General features: G+C 49.9%; 12 protein-coding genes across 12 annotated transcripts; 4 read left to right on the top strand and 8 right to left on the bottom strand.

Annotated features, from left to right (window-relative positions):
* Positions 1 to 161: 161 nt before the first annotated feature.
* PFICI_03284 (uncharacterized protein) lies at positions 162 to 1,103 on the bottom strand (the record flags this gene model as incomplete). Its single annotated transcript, XM_007831865.1, has 1 exon — positions 162 to 1,103. The coding sequence occupies one exon, from the start codon at positions 1,101 to 1,103 to the stop codon at positions 162 to 164; it is 942 nt and encodes a 313-aa protein (XP_007830056.1).
* Positions 1,104 to 1,678: 575 nt separating this feature from the next.
* Positions 1,679 to 5,065, bottom strand: PFICI_03283 (uncharacterized protein; the record flags this gene model as incomplete). The annotated part of the gene is made up of 1 exon (XM_007831864.1): positions 1,679 to 5,065. One exon carries the CDS (start codon positions 5,063 to 5,065, stop codon positions 1,679 to 1,681), a length of 3,387 nt encoding a protein of 1,128 aa, XP_007830055.1.
* A 1,378-nt stretch (positions 5,066 to 6,443) lies between these two features.
* PFICI_03282 (uncharacterized protein) lies at positions 6,444 to 7,358 on the top strand (the record flags this gene model as incomplete). Its single annotated transcript, XM_007831863.1, has 1 exon — positions 6,444 to 7,358. One exon carries the CDS (start codon positions 6,444 to 6,446, stop codon positions 7,356 to 7,358), a length of 915 nt encoding a protein of 304 aa, XP_007830054.1.
* A 498-nt stretch (positions 7,359 to 7,856) lies between these two features.
* PFICI_03281 (uncharacterized protein) lies at positions 7,857 to 8,396 on the bottom strand (the record flags this gene model as incomplete). Its single annotated transcript, XM_007831862.1, has 1 exon — positions 7,857 to 8,396. The coding sequence occupies one exon, from the start codon at positions 8,394 to 8,396 to the stop codon at positions 7,857 to 7,859; it is 540 nt and encodes a 179-aa protein (XP_007830053.1).
* Positions 8,397 to 10,366: 1,970 nt separating this feature from the next.
* On the top strand, positions 10,367 to 11,940 carry PFICI_03280 (uncharacterized protein; the record flags this gene model as incomplete). Its single annotated transcript, XM_007831861.1, has 4 exons — positions 10,367 to 11,249; positions 11,367 to 11,520; positions 11,583 to 11,622; positions 11,692 to 11,940. 4 exons carry the CDS (start codon positions 10,367 to 10,369, stop codon positions 11,938 to 11,940), a joined length of 1,326 nt encoding a protein of 441 aa, XP_007830052.1.
* Positions 11,941 to 12,246: 306 nt separating this feature from the next.
* PFICI_03279 (Exoglucanase 1) lies at positions 12,247 to 13,856 on the bottom strand (the record flags this gene model as incomplete). The annotated part of the gene is made up of 5 exons (XM_007831860.1): positions 12,247 to 12,298; positions 12,359 to 12,489; positions 12,546 to 13,005; positions 13,065 to 13,554; positions 13,652 to 13,856. The coding sequence occupies 5 exons, from the start codon at positions 13,854 to 13,856 to the stop codon at positions 12,247 to 12,249; spliced, it is 1,338 nt and encodes a 445-aa protein (XP_007830051.1).
* A 3,077-nt stretch (positions 13,857 to 16,933) lies between these two features.
* PFICI_03278 (uncharacterized protein) lies at positions 16,934 to 17,755 on the top strand (the record flags this gene model as incomplete). The annotated part of the gene is made up of 2 exons (XM_007831859.1): positions 16,934 to 17,116; positions 17,210 to 17,755. The coding sequence occupies 2 exons, from the start codon at positions 16,934 to 16,936 to the stop codon at positions 17,753 to 17,755; spliced, it is 729 nt and encodes a 242-aa protein (XP_007830050.1).
* A 447-nt stretch (positions 17,756 to 18,202) lies between these two features.
* Positions 18,203 to 19,425, bottom strand: PFICI_03277 (Sec14 cytosolic factor; the record flags this gene model as incomplete). The annotated part of the gene is made up of 4 exons (XM_007831858.1): positions 18,203 to 18,856; positions 18,939 to 19,062; positions 19,126 to 19,175; positions 19,240 to 19,425. 4 exons carry the CDS (start codon positions 19,423 to 19,425, stop codon positions 18,203 to 18,205), a joined length of 1,014 nt encoding a protein of 337 aa, XP_007830049.1.
* Positions 19,426 to 20,610: 1,185 nt separating this feature from the next.
* Positions 20,611 to 21,479, bottom strand: PFICI_03276 (putative prefoldin subunit 3; the record flags this gene model as incomplete). The annotated part of the gene is made up of 5 exons (XM_007831857.1): positions 20,611 to 20,721; positions 20,790 to 20,915; positions 20,969 to 21,067; positions 21,136 to 21,376; positions 21,448 to 21,479. The coding sequence occupies 5 exons, from the start codon at positions 21,477 to 21,479 to the stop codon at positions 20,611 to 20,613; spliced, it is 609 nt and encodes a 202-aa protein (XP_007830048.1).
* A 596-nt stretch (positions 21,480 to 22,075) lies between these two features.
* PFICI_03275 (uncharacterized protein) lies at positions 22,076 to 24,142 on the bottom strand (the record flags this gene model as incomplete). The annotated part of the gene is made up of 7 exons (XM_007831856.1): positions 22,076 to 22,425; positions 22,519 to 22,548; positions 22,607 to 22,702; positions 22,756 to 23,488; positions 23,574 to 23,723; positions 23,775 to 23,894; positions 23,963 to 24,142. The coding sequence occupies 7 exons, from the start codon at positions 24,140 to 24,142 to the stop codon at positions 22,076 to 22,078; spliced, it is 1,659 nt and encodes a 552-aa protein (XP_007830047.1).
* A 536-nt stretch (positions 24,143 to 24,678) lies between these two features.
* PFICI_03274 (uncharacterized protein) lies at positions 24,679 to 25,608 on the bottom strand (the record flags this gene model as incomplete). The annotated part of the gene is made up of 1 exon (XM_007831855.1): positions 24,679 to 25,608. The coding sequence occupies one exon, from the start codon at positions 25,606 to 25,608 to the stop codon at positions 24,679 to 24,681; it is 930 nt and encodes a 309-aa protein (XP_007830046.1).
* Positions 25,609 to 27,144: 1,536 nt separating this feature from the next.
* On the top strand, positions 27,145 to 27,408 carry PFICI_03273 (uncharacterized protein; the record flags this gene model as incomplete). Its single annotated transcript, XM_007831854.1, has 1 exon — positions 27,145 to 27,408. The coding sequence occupies one exon, from the start codon at positions 27,145 to 27,147 to the stop codon at positions 27,406 to 27,408; it is 264 nt and encodes an 87-aa protein (XP_007830045.1).
* Between the last annotated feature and the right edge of the window lie 259 nt (positions 27,409 to 27,667).

Genomic DNA, 27,667 nt, shown 5'->3' with positions numbered 1-27,667 from the left:
GTCGTCAGTCCCCGTAATCATGGGCACCAAAGAGGGACAAAATGGTAATTCATGAGTTGATATCTATGGCTTAATATTTTTCTGGGTATTATTTACGTATTTTTGTATATATCCAGGTATCTATCCATGCTTTCATTATTCTTTGTAATAAAATGAACTCTTCAGCTGTCCGTAAACAGTGGCCCGCTCATGTACTTGAGGCCAGTATCACAGGCGACTGTGGCCACCGTCTTTCCCGCTCCTAGTTCCACCGCCAGCTTGATAGCGGCGACCACGTTCAAGCCAGTCGAGGTCCCCACCAGAATTCCCTCTTCCTTGGCGAGCCGCCGGCACATGGCGCGCGCCTCTTGCTCGTCAATGGCCCTGGCCTCATCCCACAGGTCATCTTCGAGCAGTGGCAGCTTGAACGCGTTGCCGATGCCCTCGACGCCGTGAGTTCCTGCTTTCCCCTCCGTAATGTAGGGTGATGATGCTGGCTCCAACACGACCACCTTGCACTCTGGCAATTTGGCCTTGAGCACCTTGGACACACCCATGAGCATTCCAGCGCCGCCGACAGCAGCACAAAAGGCGTCGATGCCGTTGGGGAGCTGCTCAAGAAGTTCGTTTCCGAGATGCGCGTAGCCGACCAGGGCGTCGCGGTTGTTGAATTGATCGGCAGCATAGAAGCCCGGCGTCTGTGCCAGCTCTCTTGCACGGTCCTTAATCCTGGGGAACAGGTCCGGGGTGAGCTTGCCAGTGGGACTGTTGATCAGCGTCAAACCGGCGCCGAGGGCCGTCATGGTTCGGAGCTTTTCAATGGCAAAGATCTCGGAGCAGACGGCCTCAAACTTGTAGCCCTTGACGGCGCACACGTACGCCAGCGACGAGCCCGTGCTGCCTCCAGTGGCTTCGACAATGGTCATCCCGGCCTGGAGATCTCCCCGCCGCTCTGCCTCTTCTACGATCGAACGGGCCATTCGGTCCTTGTACGACCCGGTCGGGTTCATACTCTCCATTTTGATGTACACTTCGGCGGCGCCCTCTGGAACAACACGCTTAAGCCTCAAGATCGGCGTGTTGCCGATCATTTGCAAGGCATTGTCCACAGCTGAGGGTGCCATTGTTGCTTGTTTGTATACGTATGGTATGTGTCTCTTTGTATGTGTATGCACGTCTTCTATGTCGATGTTGAAATCTATGAGGTTGGTAAACAGTCGACGAGTAAATAATGCCGCATCTAATTCGTTAGTAAGACAAAGGAGACAGGAAGTAGAAACGTCTTTGGCAGTATTGACATTGCAGCAGCAAAGAATGACTGGTTTATATGATCAAGTGATGCATTGTGGCGCAGCCATGTATTTTGGATGGAAGTACTCATGTGGATTAGAATGTCATTGGCAAGGCGTACATAACCCCGCGTGGTTTTTGGCGCTACACTACATAAGGACGAATCTAGATTCTAGTCTGTGATCTTGATAAGGACAAATGCGATTATGCGATGAAATTGCAGCAATTTCAAGATGAATTCCAAACCTCGATGGATGAATCTTGATGATTTTGCCTACCTACAATGAAAGTACTTACTCGCTACTATTGGTTGTTATTATGTCCGTACCAAACTTCACTCACTGGCATTCTGAATATTTGCCTCCGTCATACCCCTGGAGGCCTCAAAGAAGGCAAATCATTTGGTAGGTCAGACATCGCTGAGTCCTGAAAGGGAAGGCTCGGGGGAGTACTCGATCTCTTCATCCTCGCCCATATCGTCTCCCTCTGGCAGAGGAGGCACTCCAAAGTGCTCCCAGTTCACCTCGGGTCGATACACATTCCCTCCCCAAATATTAGAAGAGTCCATTATCTCATCAAAACGTTCTATGGCTCTCATGCGATGGACTTCGAACAAATTCTTCGAGCTCCATAGTTCGTATATTTCGACCGGCATCTTCTGCCCCAATCTATACACACGTGCGATAGCTTGTGAGCGATGAGTTGCTGTTCCCACGTCCATGAGCACGGCGCGAGAAGTTCGAGACTGTAGGTTGATACCCGTGGACAGCAAGCTGTATGGCCCGACGATTATCTTAATCTTCTCCCCCTTCCTACAGTTTCTATCGAAATAGTCCAGGAACGCCTGGCGAGAGTGCTCGGGGCGCGACTTTGTCATTGCAGCGGGGGGAAGTCCTGAGTGAAAAAGCAAAACTTCTATATCCTCGACGCGGTCCATGAGTAACATGGTTGTAATAAACGCCGAGACCGGAGTCTCGGTGAATACTACCATATGGCGGACATAGCTCTTGTCAGCAGGTCCCTCGTCGGGCTGATTGCTGGGCGAGGCATGGCGAAGATGCACAAGGTCTTGGACAAGTCTTTCCAAGTACATGTACTTGGGTGACCTTGCCGCTAGATGCCCTCGGTACTCCCAGAGAGGTGATCGCCTAAGAGCATTCAAGAGCTCTTGTCGGGTGGTCCCGGGCACATTGAGCAACCTGGTGTAGTCGATTGCTTGTTTGTCGATATTTTCAGCTCTGATATCAAGTCCTGTGGCCCCTCCCATACGTGCTAGAAATGGATATGAAGTCACCTGCATCAGGTTGTAGTAATGGTTGCCAGACCATTTCTTCACTGGCCCCTTGAGGGCTGCGGCCTGGTTTGTCAAAATGGGTATTTCGGAACCTACCAAATCATCGGTTGACTTTTTTTTGTTCATCAGAAACGCTCGAACGTTTTTGCAAAGGCGCGAAATACTATCACTTGTGGTTCCCTCTGGCAGGTCCAGTCTTTCGCAAATAGGAGTCAGGACAGGGAGTTCCAATATTTCACGTCCCCGGAACTTGTCGGTCTTCGTTCGTCTAATGATCATCCTGGGAAACATGATTTCGCATGTTTCTTGGAGATATTGGATCGAGGTCCGGAATTTGACATCTGTCGCAGCATCTGCCTTGTCCACCTTCTGGCCAGCATATTTCCAAGCACTGGAAAGTTCGGCGAACTCCTTCACAAAGTTGGCCCTTTTCATGCTTGCGAAACCGACATGGGTCGGCAGTCTATTGGTAGGAAGGAATGAGTAGTTGATGAGGGGGGCCCAGGCGGTTGGACCCAGGGTCATCAAGCTGCCCGAAACACAGACTGCAACTGTTGGTCCTGAATTATTGTAAGCAACTTCATGGAGCAACTTGAATGGTGCAGTTCTTTTGGTGATAGTACTGCCGCGATATTCATGCATCTCGTCGAAAAAAACAAAGGAGCAAGCCAATTTGTTCTCCTTGGCCGTGATGTTCTCTGGAAAGTTTCTTCCAACTTCTTCTTCAAAGTGGCCTATGACGCCTCCCGCACGATTGTGTGAAATTAGGACAACCTGAGAGCTGCCACCTTCAAATCCCTGGCGCTGAGTGTAGTACAATCTAGTTCTTCCTTGGGTTACCATGTGCGGCCTGTCCGTCATGACATTGTTGCTGGCACTGGCACGCCTTACCAAAACCTCATCAGAAGCATACTTGTCGAGATATTTGAACGTTGAGCTGTAAACATGCAACTGCATGCTGGTCCCCGGCTCAACAAACTTGTCCCATTCAGCAGCCCACAGGGTCAAGAGTCTTGGAGGGGCAATGATCACCGAAGGAAGATCGTGCATGGTGTCTGCGATTCTTTGGGACCATGAGCCTTGCACACATGGACATTGTATTCCATATTTCTTGGTGACCTCGTCCTGCGAGGGGCACGTGCGGCCCCCGGCATGTCTCGGGCGAAGGTGCTTCCTATGTTCATGCGTGTTCAAGCTCCTTTCTACATCCGCTTTCGCGGTGCAGATGTGGTTAAACACAACCATGGTGGCAATACACATGAATGTTTTGCCCAAGCCCATCTCATCCGCCATACCCGCGGCAGTCAGCCTGTGCTCCGGGTATCGAGAAAGCACCCATAGCACCATCGCTGCCTGATAATCGTAAAGCGGCTTCAGCAAGCCCGGAATTTTGAAGCGCCTATTAGCGGGGCTGTCTAGATCCGTTGTATCTTTTACGAAGAACTCGCAAACGCGTTGCCAGAATGCATCATCATCCAGCTTAGGATGGACACCAATGGCCTCAATCACAGCCTGATCCCGCTGCTCATTGCTTTCGCCTGGCTGATCATCCTCATCGTGTCCATCATCCTGAGCGGGGTCGGCGTCATCTGCATTCCCGCCAGAGCCTGAACCACCTGCGAGTCCATTTGGATATAAAAGTGGCGCTTTTCCCTTGCCCTTGTCCGTCTTGGGCGTTGGTGTCTTGGGCGTTGGTGTCTTGGGCGTTGGTGTTTTGGGCGATACTGGCGCCTCTGAGCTCTCACGCGAAATGGTCAAATCTATGACATTGCTTGAGGAAGAGCCTTGTCCCCCCTTGGAAGAGCCTTGTCCCCCCTTGGAAGAGCCTTGTCCCCCCTTGGAAGAGCCTTGTCCCCCCTTGGACGAACCTTCTCCCCCGTTGGATGAACCTTCTCCGCCGTTGGATGAACCTCCTCCGCCGTTGGATGAACCTTCTCCGCCGTTGGATGAACCGCCTCTGCCCTTTGACGAGCCACCAGCGGGCCCAGACTTCACCTCATGTGACTTTGCAGGATTCAATTCATCCCACGGTTTATACTGTTCGAAAGAGATTGGGAGGTCCTCAAATCGAAACTCCAAGCATAACAGTCCATTTTCTTTCTGGGTCGGTAGTTCGATTGACCCCTTGCTTATACGAGCAAGGAGAAGATGAAGCTTGTCTTGTCCATCTGGATCGTCTGGATTGGTTGTTTCCCAAAAATGGTCAATTGCGTCGGATCCATACCGTCCGTAAAAGCAATACCGGTCAGGCATTGGAACGCCGTTCAATCCGCGATATAGCCACCCACCAACTACATCCCACTGGTAGTCGGCTGGGTACTGACCGCTCGTACCTGGTGTTCTAAGGGATGATAATAACGTGACCGACGTTTTGGCGTCGGTCCTGAGAGCAAGACATATGCTCCCCAGATCTGGACCGGGGTAGAGTCTGTTAATGGAACTCTGCAATTGATCAAAGTGAGTTTGCGAAAACTCAAATTTTCCATTTCGTGGGCCAGCCATCTCGAAAGGTTTGAGAGAGGATAGATATCAAGTTGCGAAATGGTAAGTTGTTTTTCACGCTAATTAGGTTAAACTTGGGGTTTGTTGGTACTGTTGCGTTCGGGGTAGTTGTTTGTAATTGATTCAGACGATGATATAGTTGATCGATGAGGAGAAGAAAGCTGAATTTGCTGGTTCCTAACGGTCTTATTTATAAGTTGAGCGCATCATGAGAAACATCATGCTTAGTGGTAATGTTGAATAAAAAGACACGACAATGCATTGTTCGCACATGAACGACTTTAAAGTGGCTGGTTTTACATCATACTAACTACTGGATAGTTAATGACAGTTTGGAAGTAACAAAAGCCATTTATTGATAGGAATACATAGGCGAATGGACATACATCAGTAGACAATGAAAATGACATAATTGATTGTTGCATGTCAGGTAGAACATTGTTCACGCCACTTTTGTTCCCCTTGTTTACCTCCTTCATTCTTATGCTTGCGCTTCATGATTCGTGCCATTTGGTTTATGACAGAAACGCATTCATGAACTGCGAATAATCAGCTTTGGCAGCCACAGTCAACTCGACATCTTTGCGAGAGCTCATTCCTTTGACCTAGTACGCAAGTTACCTATTTAAGTGACATGCCACAATGATGTAGTTCATACAGCGTACATCTCTATCTAGAGCTTTCTGTCTGGTCTGCCGCGATCAGTAAACCCTGCTCGGCATGAAGGTGTGTGGGTAGGCGGGGTTAAAGTTGTGAGACTGCTATGGTCCGGGCTTCAGTTCAGGTTTGCATAGACAACTGGTTTTCGCTACAAGAGAAGCATTCAAAAGCAATTTGCTTCTTCTTGGGCAGAATATTTCTCCTCTCTTTTAATCAGCCCTTCCAAGGTTTTCATAGGCAGTATGTACTCAGGGCAACCGGCAGCTGACGTCAGCATGTTGCTTAGATGCTCATGTAATATCTTGGAGTACAGAGCCGGCCTGGGTGCGCCAGCGGGACAAGCCGTTATGCACCGGCGTTCATTGTTCACTAATCTTCCTAGCCCATCGAACCATTTCGGCGTTTAAGGAGCTGACAAACCATGCGTCCGCATATGTTTTGTACAGCATCGGGATTGAAGATTAGAATTCCACAACGATTTTATGAGAATTCTGTGATAATATGCATGATACAATGGATGCACCGCACAACAGAATGGTTTGGTAAGGCGTGGAAATGTGTTGATTACGGCGTATATAAACAGCGCATGTCTACCTCATGACTGGGTGGGAATAGGCAAAAGAAAACGAATTCGGGGCCCAACCATCAGACCACAAGATTTCTCCCAGAAGCATTGGTTGCATTGAATCGTCAGTGGTAACAATTGTCAGCATCGGCCATGTCCACATTCAAGAATATCCTCCTCATTGGAGCGACGGGCTCCATTGGCAGCGTTGTACTCGAAGCTCTGACAAAGGAACTCAGCTTTACCTTGACTGTGCTGCAACGAGCATCATCCAAGGCGAAACTGCCGGAGCATCTCAGGGCCGTGATCATTGCAGACTCCTATCCGACAGAGGACCTTGTCCAGGCCTTCAAGGGCCAGGATGTCATTGTCAACTGCATGACGTCCCTCTCGGTCATGGATCAATTCCGCATGATTGATGCCGCCATCTCTGCGGGTGTGAAGCGCTATGTTCCCAGCGAGTACGGCCTGAATAACATGCGACCCGAAGCGCAAGCCTTGAACGCCGTCTTCCGGGCCAAGGGCAAGGTTCAGGAGTACTTGCGCGCCCGGGCGGCTGAAGGTGTCATTGAATGGATGAGCGTATCTTGCGGCATGTGGATCAAATGGAGCATGGCGCACGAGTTTCTTGGTATGCACGTGGCGGAACGCAGATTTGTGTTCTGGGACGACGGCGACGGCTTCTTTTCTTGCACGACGGAGGAAAACACGGCCGCGGGACTTATTGAAGCACTCAAGAGACCCGGGGAAACCAAGAACAACAACATCTTTCTGAGTGACTTTGCAATCTCCCAGAAGCAGCTACTTGAAGTCATTGAGAAGATCCAGGGTGTCAAGTACGCCACTGAGAAGGTCGACAGCTACGCTTTGATCAAGGAGAAGCAGGCAGAGGTTGAGAATGGGAATGATCTGGCCACATTCACCTTGATTGAGACTGGTTTCGTGACGGGGCGGTACGGAGGGCATCTGGAGGAAGAAGGAAGAGTGATGAATGAGCAGTTGGGTTTACCAAAGAGAGAATTGGAAGAGGTGGTCAAAGGCGCCTTGATATCGCTCAACGTCATGTAACATATACATGACTTGATGGTTGACCGGATGACTGGGAGGAAAGGGTTACAAAAAATGAATATTTATCAAGGATATAAATATATGAGTGCTATTCCCATGAATTTCAAGTTGATCGTTTTCATAAGTGTCAAGAAAGGCCATCTGGAAACGCAGGAAGAAAACACCATCCCCCCGATGGAAGGACAATCTCCTCTCTCCAGTCAATGCCTTCGAAATCCATTGTGACTGAGATGACAAAGAGATCATGGAACCGATCTAGCCAACCCCGTTTGCGTCACAATATTGAGCCAAGATAAACCTTTGTATATCTGTACGCGTCGCTCCCATTCCGGCTTATGGCCATGCGAATGATGACAGGAGCTTTGATGTTGCCTCACATGCCGCTGCATAAGTCTTCCACAAATGCTGGAGTCTTTTTGACTAAAAGATTGCCAGTCGCACTAAGGAATTCAAAGCATCTATCGAGGGTCATGCGATGTTGTTCTCCCATAGCAAAACTCAAGCGGGCGTCTTTTCCATCTGCACAAAGCACAAATCGTCGCCCACTGGCCTGCCATCGATCTCGCGGACCGGGAATGGCGTCAGCTCGCCCGTCTTGCAGTAGCCTTGTCGCTCGTACCACTCAATCAGCCTCTCTCGCGTCGAAAGAGCATCGAGGCTGAACTTGTCCACGCCCCAGGTCTGGCGGCAGTAGTCCTCGGCGCGGGCCAGTACGCGTCGCCCAAGCCCGGCCTGCTGGAAACGCTGTTCGACAGCAATCATGGACAGGCGACCAAAGTCGCCGCGACGGGTCACCTCGATGGAAGCAATAATGGCGCCGTCATTGCCGTCGACAGCGACTAGGATCCCGCCCTCGGGCTTGTTGATCTGGTTGATGACATTTTGAACATTGACAGTAAAGCTTGCGCCAAGAGACATGTCCGCTGTCCACTGGGGCCTGCTGTCCTCTGCCCGGAATGCGGTTTGAATCAGCTGCTGGAGTCGTGGTGCATCCTCTAGCGTTGCAATGCGGAATTGAATATTCCTGTCGGTCGACATCTTGAGTTGCGGAGGGTTTTGAGTCCCTAAATGAAGTGAGGTTTAGGTGCGAAACTAGGTATTTTCTTTAATGCGGATTTGATCGAAGCTGAAAGTTTTGTGACCAACCGTGACTGGGTCCAGACTACCGTTGCTTATTGACATGCAGTATTTATTCTGTGGCGGGCGGTTGTTATTGCACTCCTGTATTTTGAGGTATTTGTGTCAAGGGCGCCATTGACACGAATGAACAGCTGACTGTCTGGCTGCCTAGCACTTACTAGGTATACATTAGGTAGGTGGCTGGGTATGTGCTACAATCCAAGTCTCCCCAACGGGCACATGGAATCAGTAGTCCGTTGCGCCTATGGTACGGGTACAGAAATGGCATGATCACATTGTAGCAAAAGTTGTTGTCGTCGCGGTCTGTCAATTGAAGGATCGCCAAAGGGCGTGCATGCACTCCAGTCTGGGCCCCCCCGAGTCGCGACGGGGCGTCTTTCGGAGTAGGCCTATGCCAAGAATTATAAGATACTGATACTTTAGCGGTGCAATGATACTGTCCATCAACTAAAATTAGTCGCTGCCCTGCCTACAGCGCTTATGCGGCTGATGTACTGTGAATGAACCGCATCCGATTTGTCATTCACTTCTAGGTGGTGCCATTTTATCATAGAGAAACGTAGATGATCCTGTTCTTGGTTTCTCCTTCCATGCTATAGGCGCAGCTTCCCATTCGCACCAATCAGATGGTGGATGAACATTGGCATTGATCACTGCAGACAGTGCTGCGCTAAGCAAAAATTGTGCTGTGGTATAGAGATGAACGATCATTTTTCAACAGCCAGTACAATGATGAACAAGAGGTGAAGAGGCTCAAATTGATTGAAAGATTTGTTTGTTCTTTTATCGACTATTGTCCCGCCAGCGTTTGCATTGGAAACGCGCGCTGTGCAAAAGAACATCACTTCTGTTTCCGCATATCCCCAACGAACGACTACCAACCCATTCCCGTCAAGGCCTTGTAATTCCGCAGGCCTCCCTCGAACAAGTCACTTTGTTTGGGTTATTAGGTAAGTACATGTCAATAAGGATACAGGTTTCAGAAATGAACATGAAAGTCATATCTAATTTTACACCGAACGAATCGGGTAACATGTCAATAGAACAAAACGCATAGCAAGGACTTTTTTGACTCCAATGACTTTTCTGTTCCTCCCTAATCATGTTGAAGCTCCACTAGTCCGTAGTACAATAATAATATCGGGCGGCAGCCGACTCTTTCGCCGAGAAGGCTAGCAGACATTCGCGTGGCTGCTAGACCATATTCTGTGTCCGATTTCTAAAGCGGATCAATCCCAATGACTGTAAGGCAAAATTCTTATGATGAAGAAGATTCAGTTTTATAAAGTGATTCTCGTCTCGAAAGCCTCCGCCGTTAGAGAGGGTCCGGTTTCGCGCGGGTGAGTTGAGGGCCATCTTCGGACCCGGCGGCAAACACCCGAGTGGGCCGTCTGCAGAGTCCCCGGCAGTGTATGAAATCAAAGAGAGTATGACAGATGTCTATACGTTGCAAAAGGCATTACTGAATTCATGAGACCACAATTTTTTCATTGAGCCAAAGAGCTCATGGGCCGGAATGGCGCCGTGTTGCATGTATGCCAACATGACATCCGATGGACGTATTTCTCAAAACCATGATTACTTCGGGACGGCCCCGAACCCAGCGGTGCCGACGCCGGCGTGCGGCCATACACATCGCACCACCTGTGGGGTCAAGGGGGGTATTTAACCATGCCTACCTACCTAGTACCTTTGAGAACACATCGTGTTCGTTGCTGTTGTGTTTACACTGGCACTGCAATCTGACAGAGGCCTACGATTCTACGGGCATCAAATTTGCAACGGTCTCCAACACGGGCTCTTTGGCCAAGGGCGTCGTCCAAGTAAAATTAAAATTATCACAAGTGCGGAAATTCACTTTGTAAAAAATGGGAGAGTCACAAAACAGCGCGGCCAATGCCTCTCCGCTGGCCGGAAAGTCAATCCTCTTTGTCGGCGGCGGCACCTTTGGCGTGTCTGCAGCATATCACCTGGCCAGCCGTCTAGACCTGGCCACGTCCAAGACCACCGTCACCATTGTGGACAGATTCGAGAGCCCGTCGCCCATTGCCGCTTCGACCGATCTGAACAAGATTGTCCGCAGCGACTACTCGGAGCCCATGTACTCCCGGCTCGGCGTCGAGGCCATGGCCGAGTGGAAAAAGGACACGGGCATCTTTGCCGGCATGTTTCAACAAACGGGTTGGTTCCTGGCTGCGCAAAATGTCAGTTTACCTTTTATTGAGGCGTCAGTGGAGAACCAGAAGAAAATGGGCATAACGGGGGTCAAAAAGGTGACGCCCGAAGAAGCCAAGCAGATTAGCCCAACATTTACCGGCGACATGAAGGACTGGCAGATCTGGTGGAACCCCTGGGCTGGCTGGACCACGAGCGGCGATGCCCTCGCCGCCATGACACGCGCGGCCAAGGCCCTTGGAGTTCGCTACGTGTCGGGAAATGACGGCTGGGTGCGAAAACTGCTGTATAACGCCGAGGGTGCCTGCATCGGGGCCGAGTCCGCCAGCGGCGCCCGACACTATGCCGACATGGTCGTCGTGAGCGCCGGGGCCGCCTCGCCAGAGCTGTTGGATTTTCAGGGCCAGCTGGTATCCAAGGGTCATGTTGTCGGGCACATCCAATTAACTCCCCAGGAAGTCGAGAAATACTCTACGCTCAAGATTGTGGATCATTTTGAACAAGGAATCATCTTCCCCCCGAACCGCGATGGTATTGTCAAGGTGGCGACTGTCAATTTCGTCACCAACAAGAAGAGTAAGTGCTTCGGATATATCGTACTTTCACTTTTATCGTGGTATCTTCCACAATCTGATTTCTGTGCGGTCTATTACTGGATGGAAACATGGAGAGCTGACATTTTCTCCTGTCTAGATTTGCAAAAGCCTGGCATCAGCTTGCCGAGGTACCGGCAGGATAATCCAAGGGACGATATTCCCAAAACAGTCGAGCGCGAGATTCGTCAGTGGTTAAGAGAATTTGTGCCGGACTTGGCGGATAGAGAATGGTTCGAGACAAGAATATGCTGGTGAGTACAACGGACCTTTACCCCCTTATGCCGTAATGATCCAATTCTGACCTTCTCGCTAGGGACACTGATACCAAAGATCTCCATTTCCTGGTAGACTCGGTAAGTGCAAATTAAATACCAAACTAGACCCTCCTCGACATTTCCGAACTGCATGCTAACCATTTGCAGCATCCGGATGTGAAAGGTCTCTATCTCGCAACGGGTGGATCAGCGCATGGCTTCAAATTCCTCCCCATCATTGGCAAGTACGTTGTGGACATGTTGGAATCGAAACTCGATCCCATGTTTGCCGACAAGTGGGCCTGGCGTCCCGGCCGACAACATGAGAAGCGCGGTCCTGATCCTCATCCCAACCCAGAGCGTGAGCTGAGCGAGTTTGAAGATTTCTCCATCATGAAGCCCCTGGCGCGACTTTAGATTTCCACGCTCGGATATGTTTCATTTTCAATACGGGTGGGGTGGAAAGGTATATATCTTTAGATATAGACAGCCAGATGTATGATCACGTAGTAAAATATGGTCTGCCACCAAAAACTGCCACAATTTTACACTCGAGTTGATTTCAAATATGAGACGCAGCAATGTTTGCATGTATATATGCACAAGTGTAATCATTGATGTAAAATATATACAGAAGAAGAATTTTGTCCAGATAGTCAAGCAATTTTGAGAACGAATGTTTTCGCGCACGGGATTCTACTCGGCGCGCTTGAATGAAACTACTTAGACGGTTGATCCGATGGGTCCGAAGCGGATGTTGGACCAGATGACTTGGCTGTATCAACAATTAGCGAGCTGTTAAGCACGGCGAGTGCAATTTTCCAGGTATACTTACGCGTTGGGGATGGACGCCTCGACGTCTGCTGGAACACCGGATGTGGTTGCGCAGTCACCTCGGTCAGCACCCTCGGTACCGGCGTCGGCAATAGGGTAGGAAGAGTCAAGCCAGAGCATGTTGGCGTAGTGCTGTGACGATCGATTAGTACTCGAAATTATCTTGTAAAATAAACAATGTTACTTACGTCATCCCAGATGGACATGACCAATACCATGGGGTTGGAGCTCAGGGCAGAGTTGACCTTGGTGAATCCTCCGACCTCGCTGAAGCGGTCCCGGTCGCCGAAAACACTAACCTCGGCGGAGCAGTAGGCTGGAGTGATGGAGCTGCTGTCGGGGAAGCCGTCAAAAGCCGGGGCGGGGATGTAATAGGTCTCACCATCCTGGACAAAGTACTGGGTGAGGTTGTTCTGGGCAAACTGGGTGACAACGGTGAACTTCTTGCTCGTGTCGATGGTCTTTCCCTTGCCGTAGAAGTCGGTCACACCATTGCGGTATGGGTTGTAGTCACAGCCGTTGGCGTCACAGTCACCGGCAAATCGGTCCTCACTATATGTACCGCCACAGCCATCGGTCTCGCAGACGTGGTAGGCGTTGTTCTCGCACGGGTGTGGGGTGAGGGCGAACGAGTGGGAGTTGGATTCCCTAATCAGTCATGTCAGACGAATGCATGATAAAAATCAGTTTACACCGTGATTACTTACCAGACATCAATCTCGGCACAGCAGGCCCCGTATGGTCCGACTCCAGCGTTGGGGTCGTTGGTTGATGGCACCCAACCCTCAATGTTGGCCTTTCCACCAACGAACTTGAGGTCGCGAGCGCATTGGGCATCGCAATATCCAGTTCCATACTTGGCGCCAGCCTTGTTGTTTGGCTGGCTTGACATGCCACCGTCGGAAGGCATGGCAACAAAGTAAAGAGCGGCGTTAAGACCACAGTCAACGGTTGAAAGATCAACGTCGAAAGCTAGCTCATTGCCAGACAGGGTGAACATCTGGTACGCGCTATCGCTGGCCATCAAGTACATACGCGAGCCAATGTTGGTGCTGTATGGGCCATCGGTAACGAACTTGAGGGTCAAGGCGTTGCCACTGGTAGTAACTCCGTAAGTTCCTGAATAATCCGCGCCTTCGAGGGCACACTTTGTTGCACAGTCGGTCTCGGTGCTGCAAACGGTGGTCCATTCATTTCCTAGACAGTTATAAATTATCAGCGTTTGATTTTTCGCTTGGGATACACAAACTTGAATCGTTTAGGAATCAAGTCACTGGGTCATAATGCCACATACCGTCATAGCAGTTCGTGGTGCTGTTGACATCGTGAAGCCAACGCCAGTTGGAATCAACAACAACAGAGCCGCTCTTTGTAGAACATCCCGAACTCGTGCATTGGCTCCACGACAATGAAGGATGAGTCTCGGTCTGCTGGGTACCCACCTGCTGGGCAGCCGCAAGGCTCGCCAGCGATAGAATTGCTGCGATATTTGGAATCATTGCGCTGTTCAAGGCCTTGTCGTGGTTGATGACTCTTGTTTCTCTCTTGATACTTAATTCATGGCAAGTAAAGGGGTCCAGAGGGGCATTCTTGGGTTATATACGTCATGTTAGTGACGGCCGGAATCATCAGGCACTCATGTCCCTAGCCGGGGACAAGATGTAAACTGCGTGGCAAACGGCGACCAAGGGTTGTCCAAGACGATCCATGAGTCCATTATCGGAATCGTTTCACGTCGATCCGGTCGTGATGGCACTCATCCGCGACCGACTTGTTTCGGAGTGGCGGCTGGTCCCCAGGAACCAAAATTGGTAGTACGGAAGTAGATCGAGGTTTCCTTCAATCAGATGTCATGACCGGCTCATCCGGTCCTTGATCGCCTCAGCCCAAGTCAGGTTGCCATCACACCGTTTCTCAACATCGAACGACGCCTAGGGAGATCCCCGGTTGGCAAGGCCTTGGTAATCGGAGATGTCGAGTCCGATTTGGAATAGAAGGTCGGGCTGAGCACGCGTGAGCAAAGGGACGACGCTAGAGGTTGGAAGAACTTCAATTGGTGCAAAATGTTCAAGGTGACATCTTATGCGACTTGGTAGTTGGGGTCTGCATAGTCCACGATATCCTGCTTCAGTCTTCAAGTTACCAATAGCCCGTGGCAAGCGCGGAGCGTCTGACAAGACAATGCTACCTGGTCGGATTATATAGAAGATATTCAGCCAATAAAGAGTCATCGGCTGTCGGCTTCGTCTAAAATAGGTTTGGTGACACCGGAGACAAGTGGTCCGCTGTTGTGACCTGCACAAGCGAAGGTGTGGGGTAAGGCCATCCGCATACGATGCCGGTCAACTGCTCAAGGGTGGAGACGTTCCGGCCGGCATATTCATATGTGTAGGCTCCATCTAGGCCCGGTCCATACGGACACTGGCATGTCCTTGAAAGAAAGGTAGTTGAATCTGAATCAGCATTGATCAACTGCTTCCAGCCTTGCAGGAAGTCTTGGCACATGAGGGCTGTGCCAAGCTGTGTCAAAATCCGGGGTCTCGATGCAACATGGTTACAAGGAAAGACGGCCGATCGAACCTTAATGGGCATTACTTTGTTTGCGAGCTTTAGTCATGAATGCAGGCTATGCCGTACCTTGCCTGTGTAGTGATTGCGCGGCATTATAGTCGTGTCCATGGCCACCATTTGGCGCCATGCTGTCTGATGTGCACAGACATATATGGTGGCATCGTATTTCCGAAACATCCTTCGGAAATCTGAATGGGGAAATACATCGCGTCACTGAGTTTCTTCACCAGAAAGAGTTCATCAGTATTAAAATCTATCTCAATCATTATCACGAGTCGTTGGAGTTTACTTTGGGTCAGCCAGATACGGGCCGGAATGACGAAATTACCAATCTGGAGCGAGGAAATGGAATGTTTGTGCCGTGACAAGTGCAGAATAGTTTTTGGAATGGTTTGTTTATTACATGAAAGTAAGTCGAGATGGTACAAATAAAACCGTGCCAATGTCAATAGTCCTATTAAACGGAGTTGATAGCCTCTTGCGAATACCAACAACTCGTAACCTAAGCGATAACCAGCAAGTCCTAATTAAAGATACGAAGGATACATAACCAAAAACGTAATGTTAGAACTTGAAAATTCACTCTATCTACGACTCCTACAAACAGAAACTTAAATCTTTATGTACCTGTACTTTGCTGTTTAAGCAAGGTTGCCCAACGCAACCTAGCATACATAGCAGGAAAAAAAAAAAAAAAAGACAAACAGTCAACGAGGCAGGTTGATTATATTTAGGTACTTCGTTGACGTTATCACCACAACGCACATTACTTTAGTCTTCCAGCATATTGTATTGGTACCAGTCGTTTATTTGAGTATCAACCTTTTTTCTCTTCTGTTTTCTTCTTCTTTTCCATTCGGCATCGCGGCAGCTATAAACAAAAGCATGTTGACTTGGCACTCCTGGACAACCTCGCATGCTCGCTCGCTTACGCAGATGTTCTATGATGGAAGCACCGAAATCAGAAGCCTGAAACGAATGAGAACATACATTGATCCTTCCAGCGCTACACTTTAGATGAGTAATCATCTATCTCAATTTTCCGATTAGCCTCCTACAAGAATTGCCCTGTCATAGAAAGGGAATTTATCGGCACTTTGTCAGATTCCACATAAGAAGAGAAGTCACCATTGCCTCTGCTGGTAGTAATCGATGGCGATGCAGTCATAGTAGTGGCGCACAAGTCGATACAGCTTCGGAAGGTGGCAGCGGTGGTCTCCTGAGATGGTCCGCTGGCATAATAAATGATTACATCTATCTAGTTTTCATATTGTTTACACTGCAAGCTTTGTCACAGGCATGTATCTCGGCTCGCACTTATGACTGTGGCACGATGCTTCCTGATATGACCATAGACACTGGCATCCCAGGCGTTGAAGTGCTCTGAAGCAGGTCAGTTTGTATAGAAACGCATGGAATACTTCCACGAAATGGTATACCTTTGCTGTGATACTTCCTTGTTGTTATTCTCGAGTACGAGAGGCGGAAATTGGTGCCTGAGAAGAATGGAAACATACCTAGCGAGGATGTAAGTTATTAAATCCCTTCTTCTATTATCTTTCGACTGCCCACTTTCTGCAAGCCATGCCTGTGCATTGGGAGAAACAAGAAAATTGATCAAATTTAGACCAAAAATCTCCATCGCTGAAGATTCTATACTCAAGCCTGCAATAGCTGGAAAACTTCCAGTGATGGGTGTTATGGTGCGGAATATAGAAAGTGAAACTGAATAGGCCATACCTGTGCTTATGAATTATGAAATGTTATGCATCTGTCATAAGACACGACCCCACCTACGATATGCATGCATGTCGCTGACGTTGAGGTACCACTGGTACAGGTTATGCACAAAGTACCCTCCCACTCAGGGTCGAACTCGATAAGCCGATAAGCAGCCCCCCATACTGTACGCAGCAAGTAAACATTGCGACAGCGACCATCGACGGCCGCCGCGGTCCCAAGAAGCCATTTCCACTCTTTTGAATTGCTGGTCCCGGAATAGACAATGGATACGGCGGTATCAGCACATCAGCGCAAGATTGAGCTGCAGAGTCCCGAGGACCTGACGTACCTGCTGGCCAATGTCCGGCGCGCCGCCGCCGAGCGCGTCAATGAGGCCTTCCCGCCAGTCGAGGGCGCACAAGGCGAGGATGAGCTGCGGGATCGAATCGAAGAACTCGTGGAAGAGGTAAGACACTAAAACTGTCTAAAAGCGTCTCCTCAGCAGCAAGGGACAGTCACAGAACAAAGAACTGACCCTGCCCTCTCGCTGCACCCATAGTACATAACAAAGACATTTACTCTCTCTGCGCCCAATCTGTCTATCAATGGCATGGGCATCGACGACATATCGCCCGACCTCGCCATCCTCTCAGCAGACTACGACCCCTCCTCCAAAGGCCCCGCCCAGCCCGAGGTCGTCTATACCCCATTCGACCCGCGTCTGCGCGCCCGAGTGGAAGACCTGACCCGCGAGGAGGAAGATTTGCTGCGGGACATTGCCGCGCTCAAGAAATCCATCCCGGGCGCAACGGCGGCAGCGCACGCCGCGACCTTCAAGGCGGGCCTCAAGCAGGACGAGGAGGCGCTGGAGGCGGCCAAGACCAAGATCGCGACCGCTAGCGACAACGGCGCGGATGCTGAGCGCGAGAGGGCGGCTGGCGGCGGGGGGCTCAATTTGGACAAGTTGGAAAGACAAGAAGATGTCGAGCGCGCATACGGCAGAGCCGTGCAGGGCCTCACCAAGCTAAAGAGGGAGATGCCGGCCGTAGTCGCGCGCATGGAACGGGCCAGAGCGGCTGGAAGCTATGTCGTCACGGAGAAATGAAGAAGGCCAAGTATTATTCAAAGTATAGGTACTTCTCACAGGTGGCGTTGGGCGTCTATGGTTATTCACATTTTTGGGATTGAGATACCAAGCCAGAGATTGGCATTCGTAGCGGCAATTTGAATGCAACACGACATCAGGATCAGATAGGCTTTCTGCCATTACTCATGCTGTCCAGCATGAAATATGTTGTCTTGGATATAGATGTTTCTTCTGTTGTGATCACCTATTTCGTCTACGACTTGTTTCGTCTACGTCTGACAAATATGTGCCGTGGATGCATTATTTTCATTGCATCACCCTGTCTTCCTTCAGGCGCTTGTCTGTGTTTCTTGCTTTCATAATATCTCCCCAAACTCCAACCCCATGCTCAGCACAACCCTAACACCAAAGTCTACACCAAAACGCACCCCCATTGCAAAAGTATTCCCGTAAGACATTGTTCTTCTAAGATGCGGGAGCAGCTGCGGGAGCGTCCTCGGCGGCACCGGTGACGGGAACCTGCTCAGTGCCCTTGGGGGGCTCAGTCGTCGTCTGGGGCTCGTTGACAACGGTCTCGGCCTTCTTCTCCCACTTGGCGGGCTTGGCCCACTGGGGATCTTGCCAAGGACCAGCGTTGCTCAGGGCGCAAGTGCCGGGGCACTCGCAAGTACCACCGAGAGCCTTGGGCAGGTTCTCAGCGGGGACCTGGGCGAGCAGCTCCTTCTGGTAGCCGGAGCCCAGGATGTGGATCTTCTGGACGGTGACGGGGTCGAGCCAGCCCTTGACGGCATTCCACACACCGCTGAAGCCCCAAGGAGCGTTGATCAGGTACATCCTGCCCAGACGTTCCGGGTAGTAGTTTTGTGACATGGCCGAGGCCTGCTTGACGTACGAGTACACCTGGGGAACCTTGGTGATACCAACGCCCTTAAGATCCATGATGGTGCAGCAAGTCTCGAGGAGCTGACCAGCCTTGCGCGAGGCGGCGGGCAGACGAGGGTCGGAGAGACGCTCATACTCGACAGCAAGGTTGGTAAGCATGCGCTCGGCGGTGGTGATCTTGTACATGGAAGTCAAGTCAATGCCACCCATCTGCTCAATGTAGACTGGACGACCATCCTATAGCAAGTCAGCTTCTATACTCAAACATGTGACGACGAGGCCCACTACGAGCTACGTCTTAGAGATTTGGCTGGGGTACCTTGTCCGTCTTGTGGTAGTATTGCGGGTAGAACTTGAAGAGCTCCTCCTTCTCGGGGTACTCCCAGGTGGGAACGGTCTCGTCGAGCTTGGTGTCGGCGCGCCACTTCTCGCAGTCAACGAACCTGTGGCTGAGGTTAGCAGATATCCCCTATTTGACTGGGTGTAGAAGGGCGACGGGGACATACATCTTCTTGGACAGGTTGACATCGAACTTGCGGGCTCTCAGGAATCGCAGCTAGGTTTCTCCGTGTAAGCATTTTGGTCGCTGAGTCAAAGGCTGTTCATCATTGCCAACATACCAGAGTCAAAGTGTCCAGACGTTGCGTGTAGCCTTCCTGCTCAAGCATCAGACGAAGCTGGACAACCTGAGCCTGCTGCTCCTCGCTCAGGTGGCCGGGGTGACCACTCTGTGCCTCGGGGGCAGTGGTAGGGAAGTCGTAGTCATCGTACTTCGGGTCGAGCTGCATAGTTCCTGGGGCGGCCATTTTGCGACTGTGTGGTGGTTGTAAGGGAGTGAATGTGTGCGGTCCCTGGTGTTGAGGTGGGGTTTGTTATCGAGAGAAGGTAGTGAAGAGTTGAGGGGCGGGCGGGCGCAAGCAGTGTAGACAGACCAGCGCAACAAACGATAGTCTTCTTTCTTTTCTTGCGATAGGTGATATGTGTGTGTCCGCGAGTAATAGCAATACTGACGACGGGTCTTTCAAAGAACAAACAAAGAAGAGCAAGTTTGGCTGTAGGGCGGCGAAGCTGGTCAGTTAATTCTCTCTAGATTAGCCTGGCCTCTCCGTACGTACTAGGGTCGGCTGGGATGTTGTTGGGTCAGTCGCTAACTAGAGGTACCTAGAGAGAGGCTTACCTGCTGTAGCGTAGGTCGGGCGGGCCAGCGGTTAAGCGGTACAATGGTCGGTAATGTAGCTAGTAGCCACTGTCAATCAATCTGTAAAGGAGTGGAAATTCGTCATAGGAGGCCAACAACTGGATCAAATGAGAAAAAAATGAGGGTCGCCAGTGCCCGTGGAGACTGGATTCTTCGGTTATGTAACCCACACTGCAGTGAACTCAAGGGTCTCTCCGCTATCGACCTGCGTGCGTACCTTAGCACCCCACTATCGACCCCGGCTTCATCTACATTACAGTTCCCAGCTCGGCGGTGAAAGTAAGATTTGCTTCGGTGGAAAAATAGGAGGTCAGGGGTGAGTCTTGTTGCTTGTCACCTGGTCATTGGTTTGTCTTGACTCTTTACATCCACAATCACTTCCACCATGGCCTTCAACGATTCTTCCACGGGGGGGCTTGAAGCTTCTCCTACGTGTCCTGTCCGGCCTGTGACAATTGCCTGACTCGAGTCATATATTGAAATACGAGCTGGCGTCATGTCCTTGCTTTGGCGCTGCCGCCCATTATCTAGGTAGATACCTATATTGTAGTCAGGTATCCCACAGAGTCGCCTCTTTGATACCGCGTTCCGTAGCAGAGGCGATCCGTACGCGGTATTCCGCAGAGCCTCATTTCCTGCCGTGGAGGCCCCGGTGTGGGATCTGGCCGACTTCCGACACGGTGCGCCATGCTGCTCCCCATGAGCAACACGGGCCCAAAGGTATTGCAAGTGATTCAAGCATCGATCCAAGGCCAGTGGAAGAAGCGTGGAGGTTGATTGTCATTGTCGGCACTCAGCCCTCCTTGGCATTGCCACCTTCCTTGCCCTTTTCTTCCACAGTCTTGTCTTTCCGCTTTTGCACAACGTCCCAGTTGTATACTCTGGCGATAGCAACCTCCATAGTCTATTGGATTCTCGTCAGCAACTGTCCTGGGCAGTTATGGTTGATCCTAGTGAACCATTCCAACTCACCGTGATCTGTTCTCTCAAAAAGTCCAAGTCCTCCTCACAGTTGGACAGGCTTTGCTTTGCGGCAGACAGCTTCTGCTCCAGAAGGGTCTCTGCCTCGTCTATCGGGTATGACAGCATTACGTTTGCCTGTGTGATCCCATCAGCATTGTATCCCCCCATTCTAAGTCTTTTCAACGTACGCCGAGCCAAAGATAGACCTCGTCCGTGGGCGGTATCGAAGCTTTCGCATATAGGGTGTCGTTGAGCTCGAAAGTTGTGTCAATCGGGTCGGATTCCTCCTGTAGTAGGCAGATACTCAGTCTTCACAAATCTTCCCTTGCTGTAACTCTGTAATTTTGTAACATACTGTCCTCGTCTTCAAGAAACGCACAGTCTCGAGCGTTTTCTGAATATCGGGCATTTTGTCCTCCAAACCTGCTACCCTCCTCTGGAGATTGAGCTCCATGAACTGGTACTTTGAGATCATCTCCTGGAACTGGCGCAGGGTTCCCTCGACCTCTTCGCGTGAGGTGACATAGTCCTCGACCTTGTCGACGAAAGGCGCATATGGAATACCTCGCGGGTTGGTGGGTGCGGCTTCTTTGCTGCTTCACAACGCCAGACAATTAGGTCTTGCCACTGGAACTAACGGTGATAGAGATAGATGAATCACACTTACCTTGAAGCAGCTTCCTTGCCTTGCGAAGCCATGATAAGTTACAGAAAATGGCGTTCTCAATTGACTGCACGCAAAGGTTAACCACGTAATTGGGCGTTTGGGACTTGATTGCACATGAGCAGCGCCAAAAAAGCTTATGCATTTAGAGGGGCAACAAGTGGGCGGGGCAGTCTTGAGCTCCGAATTTCAATTGAGCTCAGTGAAAGCGATCGCGGGGTTGCGCTACAAGCAAGAGCTTCTCCATATGAATGACAGGTCTGAGACCTCAGAATCGCCTGGAGCCCAACCTGTAATCCTCCCGAGTAATAATATCTGCACGTCAAACAGAAATCTTTGACTTCACAAATTGCGAGACGACAATGCCGTGTGTAGCTAGGTGTGTCTCGCCAAGTTGCTCCAAGAAACTCAGTGGCTGCTCGCGCTCCACTGTATCTACAAAGTTATGCCAGAACAATTTCACACACTTGAACGGCATCCAGATTGTGAAATCGATAAATATCAATTCCCTATTCGGTTGAATAATCTCAGTATTACTCATTTCAAAAGAAGCATCGCCTGTTCAATATGCGCTCTGGCAAGTCCCGCCTTGTGACCGACCATATATATTGCTGAATGGAGCGGCAAGGTGTCAATGTTCGCTGGAAGCTGGTTCGGAATCCGTCTCCCCAGTGCCGTGAAGGCCCTTGCGATTCTCCAATGCAGACTCAATATGGCCATTCATCATTGGCTGCACGCTTTGAAGCGCGCACGATGCAAAGCCGGTAGCCGCCACGATGCATGCAATGACCACCCACACATATCTCCATGCCTGGGCGCTCTGATCAAGATAGGGCGGTTCAACAACGGGGCTGCTGGCAACAAGTGGCCCAACGTATGACGTGTACTTGTTGTTGTAGACAGCCGTCAAAATGGTGATGCCAACAATGCCACCCAGCGCCCTACACGAAACGCTGACCGTTGCAGCCGTGCCGAGTAAATCTGTGAGTCGAGATGTTTTAGCTTTCTAGAAAAAACAAATGTGTTTGCAAAGAGGCTACAGCTGAAGAAAGTCACCACGTTTGGAGCACTTACACGATGGAACGGATAGGCCCAGAGCAACGACTGAAATCGATTAGTTTTAATCAGGTGTCTCACTAGAGTTGTTGGGATGGATACTCACTAGGAAGAGTCGTGGTCACCGCCGTCCCAATCCCTAGCATTGTCGAAAACCCATATACCCAGCTCAGTCGTGACGAGGTTGCCAAGCTCATCAAACCTGAAATTGTTCAACATTGCCTCGAAACAATAGGTCCAAAGCTGGTGACTCACCTGAGAATAGACTACACCAGAAAAGCGCAATGGCGAGCAGAAGCCGATATGATTTGGTCCACCACATGATCCATCCGCTTGGAATGCAACCAAATGTCGACGTGATCAGGAATGGAGACAGGATGACCGCGATCTGAACCGCATCTTGTGTAAAGAGATCGAATATCGCCTGCGAGAACAAGACATTGACACCCAAGAGCAGCATACCATCAATGGTACAAACCACAAGCAGAATGGGGAAATTCCTCGTCTGGAACAGGCGATGATCCAGGATACCTTCTTTGACGACAAACATCTCATACAGGCCGAATCCGACTAGGCCTACGCACCCGACGACTAGAGTTGCGATAATCTTGCCGTTATCCCAGGGATACGTGCTTCCACCCCATGTGAGTCCAATCACCAGAGCTGTGAATGAGCCCGTCATTATTCCGATACCCACGTAGTCGACTTTGGTCAGAATATCACTAAACAGGTTACTGTTCTTGCCCAGGCGTGGCGGCGGAGGAAAGTAGGTCACTGCCACGGCAAGCGCAGTGCACCCGTATATGATGCTGTTGAAGTAGTAAGCCCATCGCCATCCGCCGTGACCTCCAGTGTTATCCCGCACCATGGCGGCGGCCATGAAAGTCCCGAGGACCACAAAAATACTTGCCAAAGCTTGGGACACGCCTAGAGCCCAGGGTCGAAGCTTGTTGGGCATTATTTCCTGTATGCAACTGATGGAGACGATCTTTCTCTCTGTTAGCCATGTCTACACTACTCTCGCAATAGCTTTGTCTACTATGTCATGGGATTGAAAGAAATTCATCACTTACACAACCAGCGTTGGCGATTCCGGTTAATACGTTGCCGCCGACAATGGTGCTCAAAGTCTGAGCTGATCCTGAGATACAGGAGCCTACCACTCCGATCAAACAACCTATGACCAGGAACCATTTTTTACCTATGCGATCGCTCAGTGAACCCTAGATTTGAATCAGCACATGGTTTCGAACGATGATTAGCGGCGATGATACAAAGATTGGGCCAAGAGCAAGTGAGCAGAGGAAATTCCCATTGGCGATCCAACTAGCCAGACTTGCATCGGCGGGCGACCTAGCGAGAGTTGCAACTTGGAATTTGATCGTAGTATTTGTCTACTTCGGGGTTAGTATTACATCAATACAAGCAACAAGCCTAGAGAGGATTGTATTGCTCCGCTCACGGTATTTGCCAATGCTGCGCAAGTATTGCCCATTGCCAGGGCGAAAAATGCCACGAGCGTTCTCCAGCTTAGCTGGTATGGAGACTGAGGTTCATCCTCTGACTCGACAAGAACCTGAGGAATGTGCGGCGCATCGGATGAAGACGCATCGTGTCCAGGGAAATGAACTTTTTCTCGCATTGTAGCTTTTATTGCCATGGCTTTTTGATGAGCAGCAGACGTGTCGCAGGCGATGAGTAACACCACTGGAGAATTCTAGATGGCAACAGCGCAATGCTATCTATGAAGCTAGAAATGCGTAATGAAGTCTGCGAACCGACTAGTTTGAGCACCATATACTAAGATCTCTTTCACTGAATGGTCCTTCATTTTTTTTTTCTTTTACCTTTGCCACATGCATGTTGTCTTTTGCACAAGAGTGGTAGCAGTGAATAAAGCTACTGCTTGCGTAGTCCCATTTCCCACTTGCCATACTGGGGTACTCTGCAACTTGAATGTCCAGTTGACTTTCCCAATGCGTAAGCATGATCAAGCCAAAGTGGTATTCGGCAAACTCGTCATGGCACACTTGATTTGAGTCATCTGGTCTGCTTTAGAATACTCAGGCTATCTATTGTAATCAATCGCCCAGTGTGCAGTGTCAGAGCCCTCTGATGAACTGCAAGCGAAACAGGATACACTACGATGGTACAGGTCATTCAGGAATCTCTACTTCATTATGGAGCGCAAGCATTGGTAATCTTTGGTTTCTCAATGGAGAGAACATGAGCCTTGACCTCCTCGATATCGCGTGTGGCGTCCACCAAGCGGCCCTCGAGCCCCTTGCCATTTCCGGCGGCAAGATAGACACAAGTCCAAGCTGCTAGCTCTGCCTTGAAGTCGGGATGACTTTTTGCCATCTTGTCCATATGCTCAACGACGTATGGCGCTTCCTTCTTGGTCTTTTCGGGAAACGCACTCGTGTGGAGCCTGGTCTTGACCTCGCCTGGATGCAATGAAAAGAGAGAAATACCATTCTGCCCGTGACTCGTCGTCTGTAGAATGTCCAGCTCTTTTTGTAGCACTCCTGCGAATCGCGTAATGGCTGTCTTGGCGCAACTGTAGGCTGCGGCCCACGGCAGATCCGCTGCGGCTGCTCGGCTTGAAGTATAGATGACTGTCCCAGAGTTGCGAGCCTGCATTGAAGGCAGCACCTTTCGAGTGAGCTCTGTCGGCCCTTTGACGTTGACCTCCATCTGCCTCCACCATTCCGAAGGGTCCGTCAGGTGAAATGGCATGAAAGTATTCGTTCCGGCATTGCAAATGAGTATGTCGGCAGGGCCTAATGATTTTTCGGTTTCCCGGACAAGTCTCTCCATGTCTGAGTCGGAGCATACGTCGCCGACAACTGCGATGACTTTGTTCCCGGATTTCGCCGCCTCGTTCTCTGCAGAAATCGCCGCGGCGGTCTCCTGAACCTCATTCTCAGCCCGACCTGTGATCACAACAGAAGCACCAGCTCGGGCCATAGCGGAAGCTATCTCTCTCCCAATTCCCCGACTGGAGCCAGTCACAATGGCGACCTTGCCGGCCAAGGACTTGTCGAATTTCTCAGGACTGATAGCATCGTAGATCCCAGTACGAAGGGTAAATTCTGGCTTTGACATGATTGATACTTTTTTGCAGCTATCCCTCTCTTCGCTGCAGTGACTTGTATTATTTTGAACAGGGTGCACAAGATGATAAGGAATTCAAAGATTGGGCTGTTCCCGACAAAGATGTCAATCTGCCGCAATGCCAGTTGCCTCTTTGCGGTAATCGTCCGGAAGCCCCATACCCCCCATTCGGCCCCGCCATCGGACATCCACGACAATGTCAGTGGTCGTGCACATTCACCAAAAGTTGCATCAAACACGCATATCTCGAATAATGCATGTATATGTGTAAGTTCTATGTTTGTGTCAACTATAAATGAATTGTGTGCTAGAACCAAGGTAACAAGGAAAACAATCTGCATGGTTTGTAAAACGATGTTGAGGCTAGACAACATCAACAACCTCTTGTTTTTAACATGAAATTTCAAGGTCATGTTAATCTAACCAGAAATCTAGTTCATTGAAAAACGGTTTGTAACAAGTACGTCCATCTCATCCTTGTATGAGTGATTCACATTCCAAGGGGAATGTTGACTCGGAAGATCCGTTTCTACATAAGTACGCCAACTTTATAATCGGCCCACCAGGGTACCATTCCCACGTTACTCTGTAAAACAGTCTAGGGATGTATTTTACCAATGCTAGATTTCTTCCTTGTATCTTGTTACAAAAAATATTGCCGCAGGTCTCACTTGCGAGAACTTATTAATGGGGCAGAATTGCTGCGCGCAACCCCAGTATAGTGCAACATAAGATGCGATTGCAGACACGGAAGATTTGGAGACAACTTCTACCGTTCACTTTTATCTATGTGCACTCACTCTTTTTAGAACATGAATATGGACCTAGAGCATGCCGTAGAATAAATCAGCTGGCTAGGCTGATGCTTCCAAGGTGAGACTGGACAGCCTATACGAAACGACGCATTTGGACATTCAATATCATGATATTATGGCAGTTTGCGGAGTTTCCCATTTCGATTCGGTCGCTATACTAATGGTTTGGGCAGCGGTACATACTGCTAAGTTCTGATCAGACTCTGGAATTCCGAAATGCAGCCAAGGCGTCGTGGCGGGCTGACTAACTGCAGTGTGACCTTTTGCACCAATGAAATCTGAGCTACATTCTATCGTGACTGTCTTTCTTCTCACTGCATCTCAATGAAATGACCTTGGCAGCTCACTCATTGTCAATGAAATATATTTGTGTACTTACACAGCATCCCGAATCCGTCAAAGTAGCCAAGTAACCAAGCTCATCCACGGGTGATGCGACGCCTGTACTCCTACTCATGAAATCGTATCTCTTAGACTTGTGTAGGGAGTCTTGTCAGAAACACCAAGACTTTCACCTCGCGCATAGGCTATTCAGTTGACGATCCAAAGGAAATAAATGGCGATATCACCAGTTTGTTCATCAATATGACGAGCATCATTCATCTATAAAACGGCGTGTAGCTGCTCAGTCTGTTTAGAACTTTTACAGAAACTGCACAGAAACATCAGACTCTTGTCCTCTCACGCACTAGCTAATCCAAATCAAGTCGACATGCGCTTCTCTATTCTTTCCGCCGCTTTCGCCTGTGGTCTGGCGGTTTTGGCCAGCCCGACTGCTAGATCTGCAGACCTGGCCGCTGCAGATGAGATGCCTGCTCTTGCCAAACGTGTTGGTGACTGTACGCAGTGCTTTCTCCAAGGCACAAATTACGTCTGCTGGTGCCGAACGCGCGGGGGCGACATGGCCCAGACGGCTCTAGATCTGAACAAGTGCGTTACCAACAACAATGGTATCCTGCGTGCGGCCGAAAAGTAAGTTCGCGTCCTTCTTCACTCGTTCATCTCATCAAAAGGCCTTATCGAGGCTGACGTGGCTTGGATTTTACCTATTAGTGGAAGATTTGCCGACAGCTGCGATAGCCTGTCGCTCACGGGAGAGCACTTTCTATCGGCAAAATGCTTGCCAAACAATGCTGCAACCTCTATCGATCTCGGTAAGTAACAATTGTTCCAGTAGTGGACAATATTTCTCTCTCCATTCCTCCCCTTTGCCCTGCACTTGCGTGGATAGAAAC

The sequence above is a fragment of the Pestalotiopsis fici genome, assembly GCF_000516985.1.
Source record: "Pestalotiopsis fici W106-1 unplaced genomic scaffold PFICI_Scf_2, whole genome shotgun sequence".
NCBI classification, from domain to species: domain Eukaryota; kingdom Fungi; phylum Ascomycota; class Sordariomycetes; order Amphisphaeriales; family Sporocadaceae; genus Pestalotiopsis; species Pestalotiopsis fici.
This window is presented reverse-complemented; position numbering and strand designations above follow the sequence as displayed.